General features: G+C 37.6%; 1 protein-coding gene across 3 annotated transcripts in view; it reads right to left on the bottom strand.

Moving 5' to 3' along the window:
- Positions 1-1,301: 1,301 nt before the first annotated feature.
- The window catches only part of IL6ST (interleukin 6 cytokine family signal transducer), a 59,842-nt gene continuing 40,509 nt past the window's right edge, over positions 1,302-20,634 (bottom strand). For 2 of the 3 annotated variants that reach the window (XM_032147196.2, XM_032147197.2), the window contains exons 12-17: positions 17,694-17,795; positions 17,375-17,521; positions 16,908-17,048; positions 12,648-12,744; positions 7,242-7,323; positions 1,302-6,419 (exon numbers count right to left, since the gene is read on the bottom strand). In XM_032147196.2, coding sequence (XP_032003087.1) covers positions 5,682-6,419; positions 7,242-7,323; positions 12,648-12,744; positions 16,908-17,048; positions 17,375-17,521; positions 17,694-17,795 — 1,307 coding nt within the window. In that variant the 3' untranslated portion in view covers positions 1,302-5,681. The remainder of the gene's footprint in view (positions 6,420-7,241; positions 7,324-12,647; positions 12,745-16,907; positions 17,049-17,374; positions 17,522-17,693; positions 17,796-20,634) is intronic. The other variant, XM_032147199.2, reaches the window with a different exon arrangement.

The raw sequence follows: 20,634 nt of genomic DNA, 5'->3' as shown, positions 1-20,634 counted from the left end.
CAGGTTTGAATGTCCACAGGTTTCTAAAACTAAGCTCTGGCTTCATATCTGTTGAAAATCTTTAGCAGTTGGGGAAAATAGCTATATTTAAAAATAAATATTGAATTTTGAGTTGAAAGGTACATTTTCCTCCCTCGATGGAGACAGAACTTTTCAGCTATGGAGAACCCAAGCAGCCATGATCTTACTAAGTTGTCCAAGAGCCAACCCCAATCAGCAGCAACAGGACTCGAGCTGTTCACCCTGATTCCGAGTTGGCTGAGCTTCCTGCTGCTTTCACACACTCTTGTTTTTCTACCTCAGTTCCTCTTTGCTCGTATTCTGTTCACTCCATTAACTTGCCCAAGCACTGGACTTAAGTATGGAAGAGCCTATACGTAGTTGTAATGTGTTTCATATTTTGAAAGTGTAGAAGTTTGTATTAATTTAAAAAGAAAAAGCTTAAATGGAAAGTTAAGCAATCCTGAACAAGGAAACTGTTCACTGCCTTTGGGCTAGGGAAAGAGAATGCTCTCAAGGAGTTACATAATCTTTTCCAAAGCAGGATGGACTGTATCTATCATACAAATTAGGATAAGATGAGCCACGCCTTAAAGAAATCAGGCTTGAGCCTACACAAGCCATAACCAAATAGATTTTAAACAAAGAAGCACATAGCCCAAAGCTGACATGTTATTTCTATAAACTCTGGTATATATGTGAAGGACTTACTGTTGGCTGGCTTGTGGGTTTTCTGACTCACTACATTTTTTTAGACAAAATCAAAATGTGAAGGCACATTAATAGTTGAGATTTTCTTTTCCTTCCAGGTGGACTTGCTGACTTATTAGTTTCATATACTACTTAGTAACCTCAAGAAGTAGCAGGAGGATGCCATTTATCAATCTCCTTCAAGTCTCACTGCGACAAGGATGGAGACTCCAGCGGAGTGTGGGGTGGGCACAGACAGGCCACAAGATGGCGCAGCACCTCCATACCTGGGCTCTTGACAACCAAGTAGGTTTTGTTTTTTTTTTAAATGTCCACTAGGAAGTAGGATGCTGCGATTTCAGACCTCAGCTATTAAATAGTAAATCTGGAAAACTAGTGGATAAATCTGCCATCTCCATTCTATGTTATTAAGGCCAAGATAGTGTACTGGTTTTCTTTTAAATCACATTCCATTATGTCAAACATTTAAAATGTCACAAAACCCACATGAAGCATCTCATTTACACTAAGATGCTTATTTACCTAACACCACTAATGATAAATGCTGTTACAAATATCCAGTCAGATGATAGTCACCACATACAGAAAAATTTTGAACAAGAATTTATTTCTTAAAATTTACTTAAGGGATTAGAGCTAATATATAATAGAACATTTAATATAACATTTGGAGTTATGTCAACATAAAAATAGCTGTAGTTACAATTAGCACATGCAATTCACTGCAAAGGTAAAAATACATGCTATACTCTAGACAAGCCTTCCAAATGAAGTTAGAGTAGATGGGGTAAAACAGCAAGTGAACATGAAAGGATTGCACTTAGAAGAAAGTGGGACAGAGCTAGGATATAAAAGAGACATACCTAATGCTAGTCACTGCATTGTCCTACTAGCAAATTGCACATTTAGAGTATATTCAATACACATATACATTGAGACTAGAGAATTTTCAAATATCTACCTTTGAAATATCCCTTTGTTTCTAACACATCACATTATGGTATTAATGTAACAGCACTTAAAACCTGTAGTTATCATTCAAAGCTTGTGTTCAAGAGATAAAAGAACATCATTCAGACAAAGCTTGTGTTCAAGAAATAAAAAAACATCCATCACTATCGGCCTTAAATGCATCTCATTACACGATCCATCAACTTTAATGAAATGGGCAATGAAATTAAACTAACCAGTTTGTACAAACTACTGACTGAGGAAAAGCCCTTAAAAATTTAGGAACAAATGAGCAACGGAAGAGCTCACCCTGAGCTGCCTTTTAATTTTTAATGCAACGTACATGAGAATATCATGCTAATGCACATACTAGTAGCATGTATGATGGAAAAAAAATAGGTTAATGCAAAAGATAATACGCTTGGCTTTGTAAAGTTTTGTTTTGACTTACATCTGTCTGAATTCTGTTTATTGAGTCTGAAAAGGAACTGCTGCCAAGGACCAGTGCAAAGAATTAGGCTGTAAGACTGCTAGTTCATACCTTCTTTGAAATTGATGACAATGTCCAGTTTTAGGCTAATCCTAAAACACTTGCCATTTTATGACTCCATATTCTTTTAATTTACAGAAAAGTACAAACTTTTTAAAAAGTAATCTTATCAGCGCAATATAATCTAACAATACCTATAATAGAAAGCTATCCCAGTAAATTTTTTTGAACAGTTGAACTTTTGTCTTATGTAGCTTATAACTTTGTTATTCATCTCAACAAAATAAAACTTTATTGAAACAAAAGTGTATGGTTTAGGAATGTGCTCTTAATAACAACTGAGCAAAATTAGAATGATGTGGACTATAACAGAATGCAGGAAGATCTCTCCTGCTTGATGTACTTGGTCAATATGTTAGTAAACAGAAATATTTTAGGGAATTCTATGCTCATTCTACTTTTACATTTACATGTCATGGTTTTAACTAGTTAAATGGGTAGGAAAAAGACATCTTTAATAATTGATTTCTATTTCTCAAACTAGATGCTCTACTTTAAATATGAGCTTTAATAAATGTTTTGTAACATTTTAAAGTTGTAACATTTCTAAGTATACTCCACTAACTTCACAATAAGAGCTAGGGTCATTGGATGACTTCATGTGGTAAAATCCCTTATTAAGGAATAAGGCTGAAATTTAAATGAACAATTAGGTAGAGAAGAGGTATGAACACAGAACACGTGAATGAAATTTGCTTGTTTTCCTTGCTGCTCTGTTCCCGAGTGCCGACTGATCCATAGTAAAAAAGGACAGGATTAAAATTTTAGGTTTTAATGGTACAAAGTATTCAGTATTATCCCTTTCAGAGATGAGGGTAGGATACCACAGACATCAGTAACTGACAAGTTAGTTATAATATCAACACATGTAACATTTGGGTCCTTTTTTTATAACCCTAAAGGGAGCAACTGCAGGTGCAGAAGCAGTGAGTGAACTAGTTTTGTCCAGACAAGGTTTTCTGATGTGCTATTACTTTAAACACCACTTTTAGACACTAAAGATTTAAAGTGATAAAGCCAGTAACTTTATTAGACTAGTTTTTACATAAATAACCAGATTTGTTTCTTTGCCTAACTAAAATACAATTTACATGCATCAACACGTAGATTATTCTAAGACATGCTCGGGAAAGTAATTTTGAATGTAAAAAGTTTTATAATTTGTTTTCTCCTTAGGGCAGAAGATGTACATTACATATTAGTGCTCAAATATATGTTCATTTCCAGAATGAATTTTTGCACAGTAATCATATATCCATTTAATACGTATAAAGTGTTCTTGGGGATGGGGGTCTATTCACTCACTGTACCATGTTTTATACAGGCTTCAACATGCAAATTTGTTTATATTGTGGCCTTCAATGATCCTCCATTCTCATTCCTGTAGATCAAGAGTTCACATTGTATATCTGACCGTGAAATGTACAAAAACTTCACACTACAACATTCTTCATGACACTATTTGTTATGAGGAAAGTTGCAGCTAAACATTACAGTCATGTGACTTATTTTGAAAAAAATGGAAAATGTATAAATTTCCTGACACATATAGCGAGACAAACCCAGCCCAGCCTTTGATGATCAACTTAAAAGCTGGTGATGTCATTATCTTGTTGTGTAAATTTGGGTCTATCCTACCTTTACTTCTCTGTGCCTGATTTTCCTCATCTACTTTGAATTCGTCATTCTATTAATCTACTTTTGCCTAAAGTGGGAAACTGAATATATCAGAATAAAGCATCTACTTTTTCTCATAAAGATCATATAATATGTGAAAGAACTTTGAAAGGATCAGGCATTATATAAATGCAAGAATATAAAAGATAAACAGGAAGTCTAATGTGAACAATATTGAGAGTAAAAAGTGTAATTATATTTCAATTGTAAATGCATAACAAGTTTTCTTAGCTTTCTATTCTCCAATAACCTCTAGAAACTATTCTAAGCATGCCTGGTTTCTGTAACTTAAATATGGCATGAAAACCTGTTTCCTTTGAATTCACTTGATAGCAGTAGTCAATCACTAATAACGCTTGCTAATTTCCTCTTACTTTCTTAAGAAAGCCCCTATATTTAGCATCTGCCTCCATTATCGCATGTGGTGATTAGGGGACAGCATAAGTACACTAGTGGCTTTAGCACTAAACTCGAGGCCTGGGTCACTTCTCCCTTGAAGAAAAAAGGTTTTAAAAATTCCTAAATCACAATGTAGAACTAAGTTCCACCCTACCTCAGAACTGCAGATATTAAAATGCCATCTCTTTATTAAGTAAGTAAGTGTCTCTGCAATAACGATATTTGCTAAGATCAAGATGTACATTTTTTGGGGTTCTGTTTTGTTTTGGTAAATATTGCCCAAGTCGTCTTAGTTTGCTTCAAACATTTACTAAAAAAAAATTTAAATCTTTGCCTACTTAAAAATTAAAAAAAATACTCGAAACAAATTTAAGCTGAAGATATATACTGTATAAAGTGTTCATCTACCCAATACTCTGAAGTCTTAAGAAAAGTCAATGATACGTGTATATATGTGTGTGTATATATATAAACATTAGCAATTTAAGCCTTTTAAAATGCCAATTTTTTAGATGCTTTATGGTTTTTTTTTTTTCCCCTTTACTACTACTTCCTTTTTCCCCTTTACTACTACAATTTAAGCCTTTAAAAATGGCAATTTTTTAGATGCTTGAGATAGTTTGGGGGATCCCTAGCTCTTATCATGGCACTCTGTTGAGTTTGTGAAATGGATCTTCAAAGAGGTTGTCAATAATATGAAAATTTTTGAAAACTAGTGAGATTACTAATTATTGATGAATAAAAAATGAGTACTTTTAATCTGCCAAGTTAAAGCTCTAGAATTCCTTTTCTCCAGTAATAACTCACAGCATCACTACCAATGGAAGGGACCTAAGGAATACTGTGTACACTGATATACATGAGGCTGCTCATTTTTTTGTCAGATTACAAAAGCTGGGCTCATATAGTTATGGCCTATGGACCTCTTTTTAAGTTATTTTAGCGGAAGTAGATGGTCTACACCTTGCTCCTCTAATCTTTTATATTAACTGTCCCTAAGCCACTTTGATGACTATTCTAATCAAAATCAGTATAGCTGTGCTCACTAACCATATCACTGCTTATTAAATACCTTCTGTTTTCTATGTAGCAAAACAAAAAGTTTTATAAATTTCAGATAAGCTTTCTGTTTTTCTTCAGTGCAAACATCCTGAAACAGCACAAAATCTTTCAGCTAGTCTGAGGATAAAGTCAGTTTATGTAGTGCTTAAAGTAGAATCCCAGATATTCTGGAATGGAAATAGCTCATGTGAAACTTCAGTTCATTTTTGTCCTTAAGGGCAAATGATCATCTTCAGAGAGTGAAGACTTTTTAAAATCTGAATTCACAGATAAAATAATTTTAGCTTTACTTTATAGGTACTGCTGAAGTTGTAGCAGGAACTATAGTCCTTCACTGAGGCATGTAGCCGCCTTGCCGTACAGTCTGTGGTAAGTAACTTTTAGGCATTCCTTCATCAATCGCAGCCTCCATGCCAACTGTTTCAAATCTTTCTACTTGTCCCTCAGTACCTGGACCAAAAGCATTTGCTGCAGAAACTTCCTGAAACATTTTCATTTGCCCAGATCCACAGGATTGTGAAATATGATCTGAAATCTGTTGTTTAAGTCTAACAAAATCTTCCTCATTGACTGATGAAACTTGCTTTGACCTTTCAAAATGTGAAATATCTGGACTGGATTCATGCTGACTGCAGTTCTGTTTGAAGTACTGTTGCCTGGGCAGAATGCCATCACCGCCATCTACATGATCTACTAGTTGTAGATCTTCTGGCCGCTCCTCTGAATCTAACAAGGGCTGGGTAGACTCGGATCTTGAGAAGACTTGGACTGACGGAACTTGGTGTCTGTAGCCACTGTGTACCACGGTAGAATACTGGACAGTGCTCGAAGTGTTTTGTGAAGATTCATTTTCATCACTGCTAGAAATGCTTGGCCTAGAAGATGACATGCATGAAGACCCCCCAATACCACTGCTGTGTCCTTCAGTATTAATTTTTTCCTTTTTGAACAGGTCCAGTGATTTCAGATCTTCTGGAAAAGGCTTTTTGTCATTTGCTTCTATTTCCACAACACTTACATCAGTGAAATTGCCATCTGAATACATTTGATCTTTTGAATTAAAATTGTGCTAAGGAAGAGAGAAAATTGTATATGGCAAGTATTAGTTAAAGCCACAGAGCTAATGCATCTCTGAAACTTCCCAGTAACTCTCAGTGGTACAGAAATAACCTGTATTATGTCACTAAGTCACTGTCAACTACCCAAAATGCAGATACTATAAAATGAGTCTAAGTAGCCTAAATCAATATCGCTGGTGTTACATTTTGATAAGCTAATGGTCTATAAGTAGTATTTAATATTTCATGCCTAGACTAGGCAGCCTAGGATTAACTGGAAAGAAAACTAGAAAACATTAAGGAAAATCAAACCTGAATGATGGAGATTTTGTAGAATATAAAAATACATAATACATTTTAATCTGTTAATATAAAATTTAAGGACTACTGGAGGATAATAAATATAAATGAGTTCCCCTTTGGGGCATATTTAAAATTCAGAGTTTAGGTTCCCAGAGATCATTCCATCAGTGCTAAAATGATGGATAGACTGTTGAACTTGGCTTTAATGCTCAATCCAAAATGCTTGAGGTAGTTACCATCACACAGCAGTTTCAGCACCTCAAGTTTTCAGTTTGCAAGTTCAACCAAACATCTGTAATGTGTACTAAACAATTTAAAATATCGGAACAAATACACTATGATGGTGATAAACCCCTAAAATGTGTCATACATATTAAATTTTGATTAAAATTTTCATTTATGTACTATTTTATTTTCATTTACTTTTTGATTCAGCTTGAATATCTTATCTTTTGGTAAATTTGTAGATACTCAATATACCTACTAACATGTCTGTATATTATAAACAACTCAGCAGCATTTTCTCTTACCCTTGGAGGAGTGTGAGGTGACCACTGGGCAATATGACTCTTTGAAGGATCTGGAACATTAGGCCAGATGTGTTTTTTAATTCTGAAGAGAAAAGAAAAATAGCCTATGTAAAACCACACATAATAAACAATGAATAGTCCCTATTTCTAAACATGTTCAAAGACTCTTACAAACCAAACCAATTACCTAAATGAACAAAAAATACCTACTCTACCCCAAACAAAAATTATTTTTCTTATAACCAATAGAAAAAAATGTTGAAAATGCATAAGGATTATAATGTATTCATAATGAATTGACAAAGCTAAATCTAATCAGTGTTCAAATTTTTTTTAAACTCTCAAAATTCTGCAATTAAAACCATTTAAAATCTTTATCCAGGCCACATGTTGTGGTATTCCAATTAAAAGAATCCAGATAACAAATTAATATTCCCACTGATATCAAAAAAGTTCAAATATAAAAATCAAATTTAAAAAAGTGACTACTGAGAATGGTGCTTCAAAGAGTGAGAGCCTACCAGACTGACTCTCCTGCAGGAAATACCTATAACAAACATTTGGAAGTAATATAAAAAGTAGTAAAGCTGACAACCTAGACAAACCAATGAATGAATCCTTGAAAGACACAAATTACCAAAACAGATTGAAGAAAAAGCTATATTTATAAAGAAATTGAATTTTTAATTAAAAACCTTCCCCCAAAACTCTGGGCAAAAGGAAACAATTGTATTAATACTATACAAACTCTTCCAGAAAAACAGAGGAGGTAACATGTTCCCATTCATTTTATGAGGCCAGTATTATCCCGATTTTAAAACCAGACAGATATGGCACATAAAGACAGACTAACTTCACTCATGAACACAGACGCAAACAGTATTAAACTGAATGCAGCAAAATCCAAGGAACGCAAGGATGATATATGAAAATCAATAAAATGCACCATATATTCATGGAAGGAAGGAGAAAAACCATATGATCATCTCAATAGATTCAGAAAAAGCATTTGACCAAATCGTGACACCCATTCATGATAAAAATTGATAGCAAAGCAAAACAGAAATAAGAACCTCCCCCTGCAAGTAGTAGTAAAGGGGGGAAAAAAACCCACAAAGCGGCCGGGCGCGGTGGCTCACACCTGTAATCCCAGCACTTTGGGAGGCTGAGGTGGGTGGATTACCTGAGGTCAGGAGTTTGAGACCAGCCTGGCCAACACGGTGAAACCCCGTCTCTACTAAAATAAAAATACAAAAGAATTAGCCAGGCATGGTGGTGCATGCCTGTAATCCCAGCTACTCGGGAGGCTGAGGCAGGAGAATTGCTTGAACCCAGAAGGTGGAGGTTGCAGTGAGCCAAGACTGTACACCACTGCACTCCAGCCTGGGCAACAAGAGTAGAACTCAGTCTCAAAACAAAAAAACCCCACAAAGCAAAAACTTCAACCTACAGCTAACATCACATGTGATGGTGAAAGACTAAATACTTTTACCTCTAAAATTAGGAACAATGTAATGCTCTTATATGGTCTAGATGTACTATATGTACTAGAGGTCTTAGCCAGTGCATTAAGACAAGAAAAAGCATAAAGATTAGAACAACTATAATTACTCCCAAGAAGCATGATTGTGTATGTAGAAAATCCTAAGGAATCCAAAAAGCTACTAATAAATGAATTTATCAAAGTCTCAGTATACATGATGAATATATTTTAAAAAATCAATTGCATTTCTATATACTAAGAATTAGAAAATATTTTTAAACATTCCATTTGTAATAACAAAAAATATTTTTGTCATGAATTCAAAAAAAGTTATGCAAGGCCTGTCTACTGAAAACTACAAAACACTGTGAAAGTAAATTAAACAAAACCCAAATAAATAAAGAAATAAACCAGGTTCATGGATTGAAAGACTCAATAAAGATTGCAGTTCTCTCCTATAGATTCAATTAAATCTGACCTATAGATTCAATAAAATCCCAATCAAAACTATAGTTTTTAAAAAAATGACAAGCTGAATTAAAACGTATATGAAAAGGCAAAGAACCTAGCCAAAATAACTTCTTTAAAAAAAGAACATACTGGAAGAATTCTACCTGTTTTCAAAATTTACTATAGGGCTATACTCATTAAGGCAATGTGGTATTGGCATAAGAACGGACATATATACATTTATGAAACAGAAGTGAGAGTATGGAAATAGGTACAGACTTATAAAGACAATTGCTTTTGGCAAAGATACCAAAGCAATTCCAAAGCAATTCAATGGGGAAGTCAGTCTTTTCAAAATAAATGACAATGGAATTAGACATCTGAAGGAACAAAATGAACCTTGACCCTGACCTCACACCATGCACAAAAGTAACCTGAAATGGATCATAGACTAAGAGCTGAAACTATTGAACTTGTGGAAGAAAACATGAGAAAATATTTTGATACTGTGTTTGGCAGGACACAAAACTCAAGAACCACAGAAAAGAGCTGATAAAATGAACTTCATCAAAATAAAAAACTTCTGCTTTTCTTTTTCTTTTTCTTTTTTTTTTTAGATGGAGTCTTGCTCTGTCACCCAGGTTGGAGTGCAGTGACGTGATCTTGGCTCACTGCAACCTATGCCTCCTGGGTTCAAGCAATTCTTCTGCCTTAGCCTCCCGAGCAGCTGGGACTACTGGCGTGTGCCACCATGCCCGGCTAAGTTTTTGTATTTTTAGTAGAGATGGGGTTTCACTGTGTTAGCCAGGATGGCTTCAATCTCCTGACCTTGTGAGCCGCCCGCCTTGACCTCCCAAAGTGGTGGGATTACAGGCATAAAACTTCTGCTTTTCTAAAGCCACAGTTAAGACAAAAAAACAAAGCACAGACTGGGACAAAAGTTTGCAAAATGTATTTAACAATGTTGTAACTGGAACATACAAAGCACTCTTATAGCTCAATTATAAACAAAATAACCCAATTTGAAAATGGGTAAAAGATTTCAATAGACACATCACAAAAGAAAATATATAAGTGACACATAAAAAGATCCATTACTAGTCATCGGAGAAATGAAAATTAAAATGATATAGTACTACACACCCACTAGAATGAAAGAAGTCTGACAGCACTAAGTGTTGGTGATAATATGGAACACTGCTGGCAGCAATCCAAGATGGTGTAGCCACTCTGAAAAAGTTTGGCAGTTTCTTATAAAGTTGAACATATACTTACCATATGACCCAGTACTCTCACTCCTATTATTTGTTTAAGATAAAGGAAAACATATACTCACACAGTTTTGTATGTGAATATTCATAGCAACATTATTTGTAATAGCTAAAAATTAGAAACAACCTAATCTTCCATAACAGATGAGTCTAAGTTTTGATATATCCATACTACAGAATACTATTCAGCAATAAAAAGGAAAAAGGTAGGCCAGGTGTGGTGACTCATGTCTGTAATCCCAGCACTTTTGGGAAGCCAAGGTGGGTGGATCACTTGAGGTCAGGAGTTCGAGACCAGGCTGGCCAACATGGTGAAACTCCATCTCAACTGTAAACAGAAAAATTAGCTGGGCATGGTGGCAAGTGCCTGTAATCCCAGTTACTCAAGAGGCTGAGGCAGGAGAATCACCTGAACTCAGGAGATGGAGGTTGCAGTGAGCCAAGATCATGCCACTGTACTCCAGCATGGGTAACAGAGTGAGACTCCATCTCACAAAAAAAAAGGGAGAAGTATATGCGACAACATGGATGAATCTCAAAAATATTATGTGAAAGACATACGCAAAAGACTACATGCTATTTGATTCTATTTATATAAAATTCTTGGCCGTGGCTCACATCTGTATTCCCAGCACTTTGGGAGGCTGATGAGGGTGGATCACCTGAGGTCAGGAGTTCGAGACCAGCCTGGCCAACATGGTGATACCCCATCTCTACTAAAAATATAAAAAATTAGCTGGGTGTGGTGGTGGGCGCCTGTAATCCCAGCTACTTAGGAGGCTGAGGCAGGAGTCTGAACCAGGGAGGCAGAGGTTGTAGTGAACTGAGATCACACCATTGCACTCCATCCTGGGCAACAAGAGTGAAACTCTGTCTCAAAATAGATAAATAAAAATTCTAGAAAAAGCTGTGGGCGGCATGCCACCCAGGCGCCGAGGCAAGAGACTGAGGACATAAGCTGTTCCAGTATAAATATAAAACATTTACTGTTCCAGTAAAAATACAAAACAGGAATAGTCATACCAGATATAGATCTTAGATATGATTATATATGAATATCATTAATCATTAGTTGGTAGTAATTACTTTTTATCCTAATATCATAATAATCCCTGCTCTATAATCATAACCTAGGAAAAACTAGGCCATAGAGAGATAGGAGCTGAGGGGACATAGTGAGGTGTGACCAGAAGACAGGAGTGAGAGCCTTCTGTTATGCCTGGACAGGGCCACCAGAGGGCTCCTTGGTCTAGCGGTGACACCAGCATCTGGGAAGATGCCCGTTACCAGGTGGACCATGGTCTAGCGGTAGCAAAAGGTGTCAAGCAACAACACCCGCTACTTAGCAGACGGGGAAAGGGAGTCACCCTTTCCCTGGGGGAGTTTAGAGAAGACTCTGCTCCTCCACCTCTTGTGGAGGGCCTGACACCAGTCAGGCTTTCCCGCAGTTATCCGGAGGCCTAACCATCTCCCTGTGATGCTGTGCTTCAGTGGTCACGCTCTTAGTCCACCTTCATGTTCCATCCTGTACACCTGGCTCTGCCTTCTAGATAGCAGTAGTAAATTAGCGAAAGTACTAAAAGTCTCTGATACGTAGAAATAATGGCGTAAGCTGTCTTTCTCTTTGTCTTCTCTCTCTCTGCCTCGGCTGCCAGGCAGGAAAGGGCCCCCTGTCCAGTGGACACGTGACCCACGTGACCTTACCTATCACTGGAGAAGACTCACATTCTTTAACCTGCCCCTTTTGCTTTGTATACAATAAATAACAGCGAAGCCAGACATTCGGGGCCACCACCGGTCTCCGCGCATTGGTGGTAGTGGTCCCCCAGGCCCAGCTGCCTTTTCTTTTATCTCTTTGTCTTGTGTCTTTATTTCTACACTCTCTCGTCGCCGCACACAGGGAGAGACCCACCGACCCTGTGGGGCTGGTCCCTACAAAAGGCAAAACTACAGTTACAGAAAAGCAGATCAATGACGGCCTGGGGTTGGGTTGAGGAGAGGACAGATTACAAAGGAGAACAAAGAAGCTTTATAAAAGTGATGAAAATGTTCTATATTGTGATTGGGGTGGTAGTTATACATCTGTACGTAATTACAAAAATTCATCAAACTGTACACTTAAAATGGATAAATTTTACTGCATGTAAATTACAGCTCAATAAAGCTGGGGGAAAATGCAAAAATATGAATAACGTTACTTACAGGTCTCGCTTATTAAAGCAGAACAGCACTCCCAGAAGAGTTGTCAATAGGAATGCTAAGCAAACAGGCACGACTATGGCTTCAATTTCTCCTTGAGCTTAAAAAAAAAAAAAGAAAGAGGTGTGATGGGAAATAATTGTTGACATATGAACTAAGGAGATATAATACAACTTCCCAACCAGACTTACTGTTGAAAAGATAAAATACAATCCTAATTATTTTTCAAGGTCTCTTCAGACTTGATGTTTTTTTACCCTCTTCTCTCTTTGGTAAATCACATCCCAACCATTTATGTCTTATACATTAACCTGGCCGCATAGCATAAAATGTATGTTGGTTGGGGGATAAAAACGATCGGTGTTTCGGGTAATCTACTGGGTTAGAGCTTTCAAACATAACCATTTGTAACATTTATGATCTGCATTTGGTAGAATCTTAGTAAAAGTTTTTCTCTGAGTTCTAATACTGTATAACAGAGAAATTATGTCAGAACAAATATAAATACTGGGTAAAATGGAAAAGCCATAAAAACATAGTTGAACTACATATTTAACCTTCTAAAAAATAAAAATGCAACTCTCAGAAGTTTTAAGAGTTATTTACCATTTTTCAAAAAGATGATATATCTGATACAGGGCTAAGAACTTTAGGAGCTGCTCAATGGGCATGAGGAGTGGCACAAGTAGGAATAAACTAAAAAGTAAACAAGCCTAAGATCCCTAATTACTACACAAATCCTCATCTGCATTTAAAAGAGGACTTGTTCATCAAATTAATCACTAATTGGGATAATATTGAAGATTTTTTAAATGACTTTCCTGATTAATTTTGAATTTTAGTCTTTTACAGTAAAAATGTATGAAAGTAATATTGCAGCCATATACTATTCACTTAATTTTATCCTTCCACCACACATATCCCTTTGTAAGTAACTACCATCCTATGATGCTCAGCAGAAATCAAGAAATCAGATAAATGCTTGAGAATAAACTATGGGTTGGCAAATATTAACTCTTAAATGCTAAGCATCATATATATATATGGGTGTATGTATATTTATGTGTGTATATATATTGATATATGTGTGTATATATATTGACGTGTATGTATGTATGTATGTGTGTGTATATATATAAAATGCCAAATCTAATTTAGGCAGAAACTTTGCTTTATTAAACATCTGCTTTTATGTTTTCCAGCCTGTGCCTTTGCTCATGCTGCTCTCTAAGATGCCACGTTCTTCCTATTTGTCCACATATTAACTCAAGGCGCAAGTATTTTCTTCTCCATAAAACCTTTGAAGGTAAAATTATCCGCTACTGGTATATTTAAATTCCTACTCTATTTACTGTCTACATAGTCCACGGGTTCTCCTTTTTCTGATTTACTTATGCAAAATTTCTTCAACTAAGCTGTAAGGTCCTCATTGGCAAGACTCATGCCATCTGAAGAAGCCATAATGGATCCATGAGACTATAGATAGAGAATTGAAAAAAAGGTTATAAAATAATACTAAGTATAATTTAATTTTAAGGAAAAAAATATATACAGAGAAGAGACTAAAAGGATATACAAATATGTTATTTTGGGGCAAGGGACTAGGACTAATTTTTCTTCCTCTCTACATTTTACTGTACAGTCTAAATTCCCTATAATGAACACTTATGTAATAAAAAAAATTTTAGGCTGAGCATGGTGGCTCATGCCTGTAATCCGGCACTCTGGGAGGCTAAGGCAGGAGGACTGAGGCCAGGAGTTCAAAACCAGCCGCCAGGCATGGTGGTGCCTACCAGCAGTCTTAGTTACTTGGGAGGCTGAGGCAGGAGGATTGCTTGAGCCCAGGAATTTGAGGTTGCAGTGAGCTATGACTGCACCACTGCACTCCAGCCTGGGAGACAGAGCAAGACTCTGTCTCAAAAACAAACAAATAAAAAATATACACACACACATACATATATACAAAGCTCTGTAGAGATGGCTGATCTCCACGGAAATACATAAAATATACATTTTTATTTTTTAATTTTTCTCAAGATTATGGTATAAAGTTTTATTTTAAATAACATACCTATTAACATGCCACCACATGGGACCAACCTTATCCCAGAAACTATATTCATTACTGACCCTAACAGCAAAGTTCAGGACCTTTTATCATTTATTTTATGTAGTCACTCATTCATTTATTCTTTCATTCAGCAAGCATTCAACCAACAAGGCACATGGAATTTACTACTTATCATTCACTAGGTTGGCACTTGGGGGTGGGGGTTACAATTGTGGTAAAATAAGGTAATTTTCTATAATGATTCAAAATGTAGTGGGAACAAGAAAGAATGCTGGTCAAGTTTGCTTTAGGGAAGATACAGAACAGCCAGATGATGAGGTGAAGACCTCACTGGGGGCAATGCACTTAAGAAAAGAAAAGTTAGCACGAGGAGCTTGCAGTTGAAGAAAATGATGAGGAAAAGGTATGCACAATCAACAGGACTTGACACTCAGCTTATGTGAGAGAAAAATGTATGAATACATTTATCATATCTAAATTTATGGCTTTGGCTAAGAGTTGGATAGTTGTGGCATAGAATGAGGGAGGGGAAATGTATTTGGGAAGGAAAGAGAGGATGGCTAAAGCCATGGACAGTGTTTGAATAGGCAAGTAAGAAAACAGGGTCAAGAGGCTGGGTGCAGTGGCTCATGCCTGTAATCCCAGCACTTTGGGAGGCCGAGGCAGGTGGATCACCTGAGATCAGGAGGTCGAGATCATCCTAGCCAACATGGTGAAACCCCGTCTCTACAAAAATACAAAAAATTAGCCAGGCGCGGTAGTGGGCACCTCTACTCCAGCTACGTGGGAGGCTGAGGTAGGAGAATCACTTGAACCTGGGAGGCGGAGGTTGCAGTGAGCTGGGATCGTGCCACTGCAGTCGAGTCTGGGTGACAAGAGCAAAACTCTGTCTCGAAAAAAAAAAAAGAAAGAAAACAGGGTCAAGAACAGAGCTCTGGGGAATACAAACCGTTTAAAAGTTAAAAGTAGATGCCAGCCACGGTAGCTCACGCCTGCAATCCCAGCACTTTGGGAGGCTGAGGCAGGCACAACACAAGGTCGGGAGATGGAGACCATCCTGGCTAATACGGTGAAACCTCATCTCTACTAAAAAAAATACAAGAAATTAGCCAGGCGTGGTGGCACGTGCTTGTAGTCCCAGCTACTTGGGAGGCTGAGGCAGATGTATCACTTGAACCTGGGAGGTGGAGGTTGCAGTGTGCTGAGATCGCACCACTGCACTCCAGCCTGGGTGACAGAGCGAGACTCTGTCTCAAAATTTAAAAAAAAAAAAAAAAAAAAGCAAAAAAGGAGAAGAAGAAGAAAACACCAGAGAACAAGGAGACTCAGGAGACTGCACTAGCAGAAAAAGTATGGTTAGAAAACCCAAGGGAGGAGGGAGTTTCAAGGATGGAAGGCCAACAGAGTCAAATGCTGAAAAGAATAGAAAAGGCTGGAGGCAGTGGCTTATGTCTATAATCCCAGCACTTTAGGAGGCCAAGGCAGAAGGATCACTTGAGCCCAGGAGTTCAGGACCAGCCATCTCTATAAAAAAAATTAGCTGGATGTGGTGGCGTTGGTCCCAGCTACTTGAGAAACTGAGGTAGGTGGATCACTTGAGCCCAGGAGGTCAAGGCTGCAGTGTGCCATGTTCATGCCGCTGCACTCCACTGTAGCCTGGGCAACAGAATAAGACCCTGCCTCCAAAAAAAAAAAGTAGAAAAAAGATGAAAACTAAAAAGCATCCAGTAGATATGATGATCAAGAGGTCTTCTGAGTGACACCAGAGAGGTTTCAGTGCAGGGGTGGGGTAGGACCCCTAATTTCAGTACGTTAAAGACTGAGTGGGAGGTATGGAAGTGAAAATTGTAAAGTGGACTAGTCCTTCGAGTAATCTCTCTATAAAAGAAAGAAATGAGGATCGAGAAGGAAACAACACACCCAAACCAGTGAAAAAAATGAACCCACATGGAAAGACATACAAATTCTTTCAGGATTTTCAGTATAGCTGAATATAATCAGAAGCAGTTAATAAAATACCAAAAAGGTGAGGAATAACACTTTCTATAAAGAAACAACCAACCAAAGCCAGATAATATAAAAATCATCATGAATCCAAAGATGTACTTTTTAACACAATTTTAGCACATAAACTAAGTTCATTTCTAATCTAAGTTTGAGAAAGAAAAACACCAAACTTCATTATTTCTTACCAAACTTTGGGGTAGTAAAAGTGAATTCTGGGCCATCCTTCCCACCTTCATCTGTGTATGCTGCCATTCGTACCATGTACAGTGTGTCACTAGTCAAAGAGGACAATGTATATTCTGTGTGGGAAGAATCCACATTCACAGCTGGAAGAAATAAAGAACTGTGCTTCATTCAACTATTCAGTGCTTTTGCTTATTTGGCCTATATTTGGCATTGTGAAAGTATTAAAAAAGAAGCAAAGTATTTTTGTCAGAAAACAACTTTTATAATGTTCTGACATAATTTTATGTTCTAAAGCACAACACAGTACTTTTTTAATAAATCCATGAAAGCAACCATAAGGCAAATTCTCAGGTGTCTCCTGAGGCCAATATGCTATAAGATGTATAAGAAGAACAGACTTAAATTAGTACTTAAAAGCTTAAGGAAAAAATAACTGAATTCTTAATAACTGATACAGTTTTATTACCAGTTTCATTTCCAATGATGGTTCTATAAAATATAGTATAATTTCTGATAAATCCATTCTGAACATCAACAGGAAGTTGGTCCCACTCTAAGACAGCTTCGTTTTTCCCTACTTTTTTTGTCCGAACAGTAGGTCCTTTGGAAGGTGCTGTAACAGAGTGAACACATTTGCTAACTGAAAATCATTTAGAATCTAGTAAAATTTCCTTGTCATAAAATTATTTGAACATAATGAGATACGTCTTTATTTAAAAACGATAAAATGTTTTTGTTAATACAAAGCCCTAAATTTTTTTTCAAAGAAGTGAGTTTGGACTTACGAGCTTGTTTAAGGTATGCCTTTATGGATTCAGGGCTTCCTGGTCCGTCAGCATATACTGGAGTAACTGTTATCAAATAGCATTTGCTCTCTGCTAAGTTCCCTAAAGCAAGAATAGTAGATTAAGCATGTTTTTCCATAATGAAAAAGTCAAGTTAATACCATAATTTATTTTTACATTATAATTTCATGACCACTTAATTTTCTTTTAAAACTGAAGTTTTCTAAGTAAGCATTGCCTTTTGTGTACTGGATTCAGGCGTAATCAGGTAAAACTGTCTGTAAGAGTATTGCCAATGCAGTGGATAAAAAATATATTGTTAAGAATAATGATGGTATTTACATTTAGAATTTATAAAACAATGATCTCAAATTACTCTGGATCTTATAGAGTCTGACAATTTTTGTATGTCTTACCTACAAGAGAGAACAGCCTAAGGAGCAAGATGACTAAAGTAGTAAGACCTAGGGGAAAGCACTAATGGCCCTAGTTTGCGAGTTGGAAAAAAGGGTACCTTAAAAAACTTCCTTGGCTGGGCACCGTGGCTCACGTCTGTAATCCCAGCACTTTGGGAGGTTAAGGTGGGAGGATCACTTGAAGTCAGGAGTTTGAGACCAGCGTGGCCAACGTGGTGAAACCTCCCTTTACTGAAAATACAAAAATTAGCTGGGCATGGTGGTGGGTGCCTGTAGTCCAAGCTGCTCGGGAGGCTGTGGCAGGAGAATCACTTGAACCCAGGAGGCAGAGGTTGCAGTGAGCCGACATCGTACCACCGCGCTCCAGCCTGGGTGACAGAGTGAGACTCTGTCTCAAAAAAACAAAAACCAAAACAAACTTCCTTTATTTTTATCTTTTTTAGCAGGCACTACTAAAATTTTTCTTTTTAATACAGTATATTATCTATACATATTAGAAAATGTTTTATTGAAATTTATACCTTCAACAAGAATGTATATTCCTTAACTATTACGAAGTTACATGCTCCTTTACCTTCTTAAAGAGTGATTATACCTTTTCTTGATGATTCAGTATTACCAAAAAATGAACAATTTTTATATTCTACTCTAATGTGATGCTTTCAGGGTTACTGAGCAACATATGACTACCTACCCAAACTTAATGTCTCCACAACCTATGCTAGCTTCTATTTTTTTTTGAGATGGAGTTTCATTCTTGTTGTTCATGCTGGAGTGCAATGGCATGATCTTGGCTCACTGCAACCTCTGCCTCCCAGGTTCAAGAGATTCTCCTGCCTCAGCCTCCCAAATGGCTGGGATTACAGGCATGCACCACCACACCTAGCTGATTTTGTTTTAGTAGAGACGGGGTTTATCCACGTTGGTCAGGGTGGTCTCGAACTCCCAACCTCAGGTGATCTGCCCGCCTCAGCCTCCCAAAGTGCTGGGATTACAGGCGTGAGCCACTGCATCGGCCGCTTCTTTAAAAAGTTTCTATTGGCTCTGAGCAGTGGTTCACGCCTGTAATACCAGCACTTTGGGAGTTTGAGGTGAGAGAATCGCTTGAGGCCAGGTGTTGGAGATCAGCCTTTGCAACACAGTGAGATTCTCTTTCTACAAAAAAATAAAATAATTAGCTGAGTGTGGCAGCATGTGCCTGTAGTCCCAGATGCTCCAGAGGATAAGGCGGAAGGATCACTTCAGCCTGGGAGGTGAAGGCTGCAGTGAGCCATGATCATGCCACCATACTCTAGCCTAGGCAACAGAGTGAGACCTTGTATTTATTTATTTATTTTATTTTATTTTATTATTATTATTTTTTGAGACGGAGTCTTGCTCTGTCGCCCAGGCTGGAGTGCAGTGGCGCAATCTCGGCTCACTGCAAGCTCCGCCTCCCGGGTTCACGCCATTCTCCTGCCTCAGCCTCTCCGAGTAGCTGGGACTACAGGCGCCCGCCACCACGCCCGGCTAATTTTTTGTATTTTTAGTAGAGACGGGGTTTCACCGTGGTCTCGATCTCCTGACCTCGTGATCCGCCCGCCTCGGCCTCCCAAAGTGCTGGGATTACAAGCGTGAGCCACCACGCCCGGCCTATTTTTTTTTTTTTTAAAGTTTCTATAGTTATTTCCAGCCTGTTTCAGGACTTCCTAAGCTCCACCATGTTTTTAATTTGATAAAGTCAGTAAACTAGACAACCAGGCTTATTCAAACTGTACACTAAGATCGAGACCATCCTGGCCAACATGGTGAAACCCCGTCTCTACTAAAAATACAAAAAATTAGCTGGGCGAGGTGGCGGGCGCCTGTGGTCCCAGCTACTCGGGAGGCTGAGGCAGGAGAATGTAGTGAACCTGGGGGGCGGAGCCTGCAGTGAGCGGAGATGGCGCCACTGCACTCCAACCTGGGCTACAGCGAGACTCCATCTCAGAAAAAAAAAAAAAAAAAAGTACACTAATAACAGGTAAGTCCAAACAGCCTGTATTATGACTAAAGCTCAAAAACTTTATGGCAGGAATCTCTCTGCTTAGGGTTTTTCTCTAATTAACCATATTATTTGCAGCTGAATTCTAATTATTAATTATCAACAAAAGAATATAAACTTGAGTTTTTTTTCTCTTCAAAGTTGTTGTATCACTTTATAACCACTTAAGCAGCACCATAACACACAGACTGGAGCGCTATGATTCATTACTTCTGTCCTTTATTATTACTTCCAATTGAAAGACCTATGGAAATCTGAGTTCTAGTTCTGCTTCCTCTATCTGATGGTTCTAAGACATTAAACAAGTCATCCAGATGCTCTAGGAAACTATTTTCTCATCTGAAAGATGAGGGTGTTAGGTACAGAGAACATAAAACTAATCAGCAGCAAAGGTTGGACTCTTATATTTCTCTATACTCTATAGTTTTAGGAGTTTTCCCTTGACGATAAAATCATATTGGGGTACAAAAAGAAGAAAGTATTAACCCCACTCTGTTCATAA

The sequence above is a fragment of the Hylobates moloch genome, unplaced genomic scaffold, assembly GCF_009828535.3.
Source record: "Hylobates moloch isolate HMO894 unplaced genomic scaffold, HMol_V3 SCAFFOLD_77, whole genome shotgun sequence".
Lineage (NCBI taxonomy): Eukaryota > Metazoa > Chordata > Mammalia > Primates > Hylobatidae > Hylobates > Hylobates moloch.
This window is presented reverse-complemented; position numbering and strand designations above follow the sequence as displayed.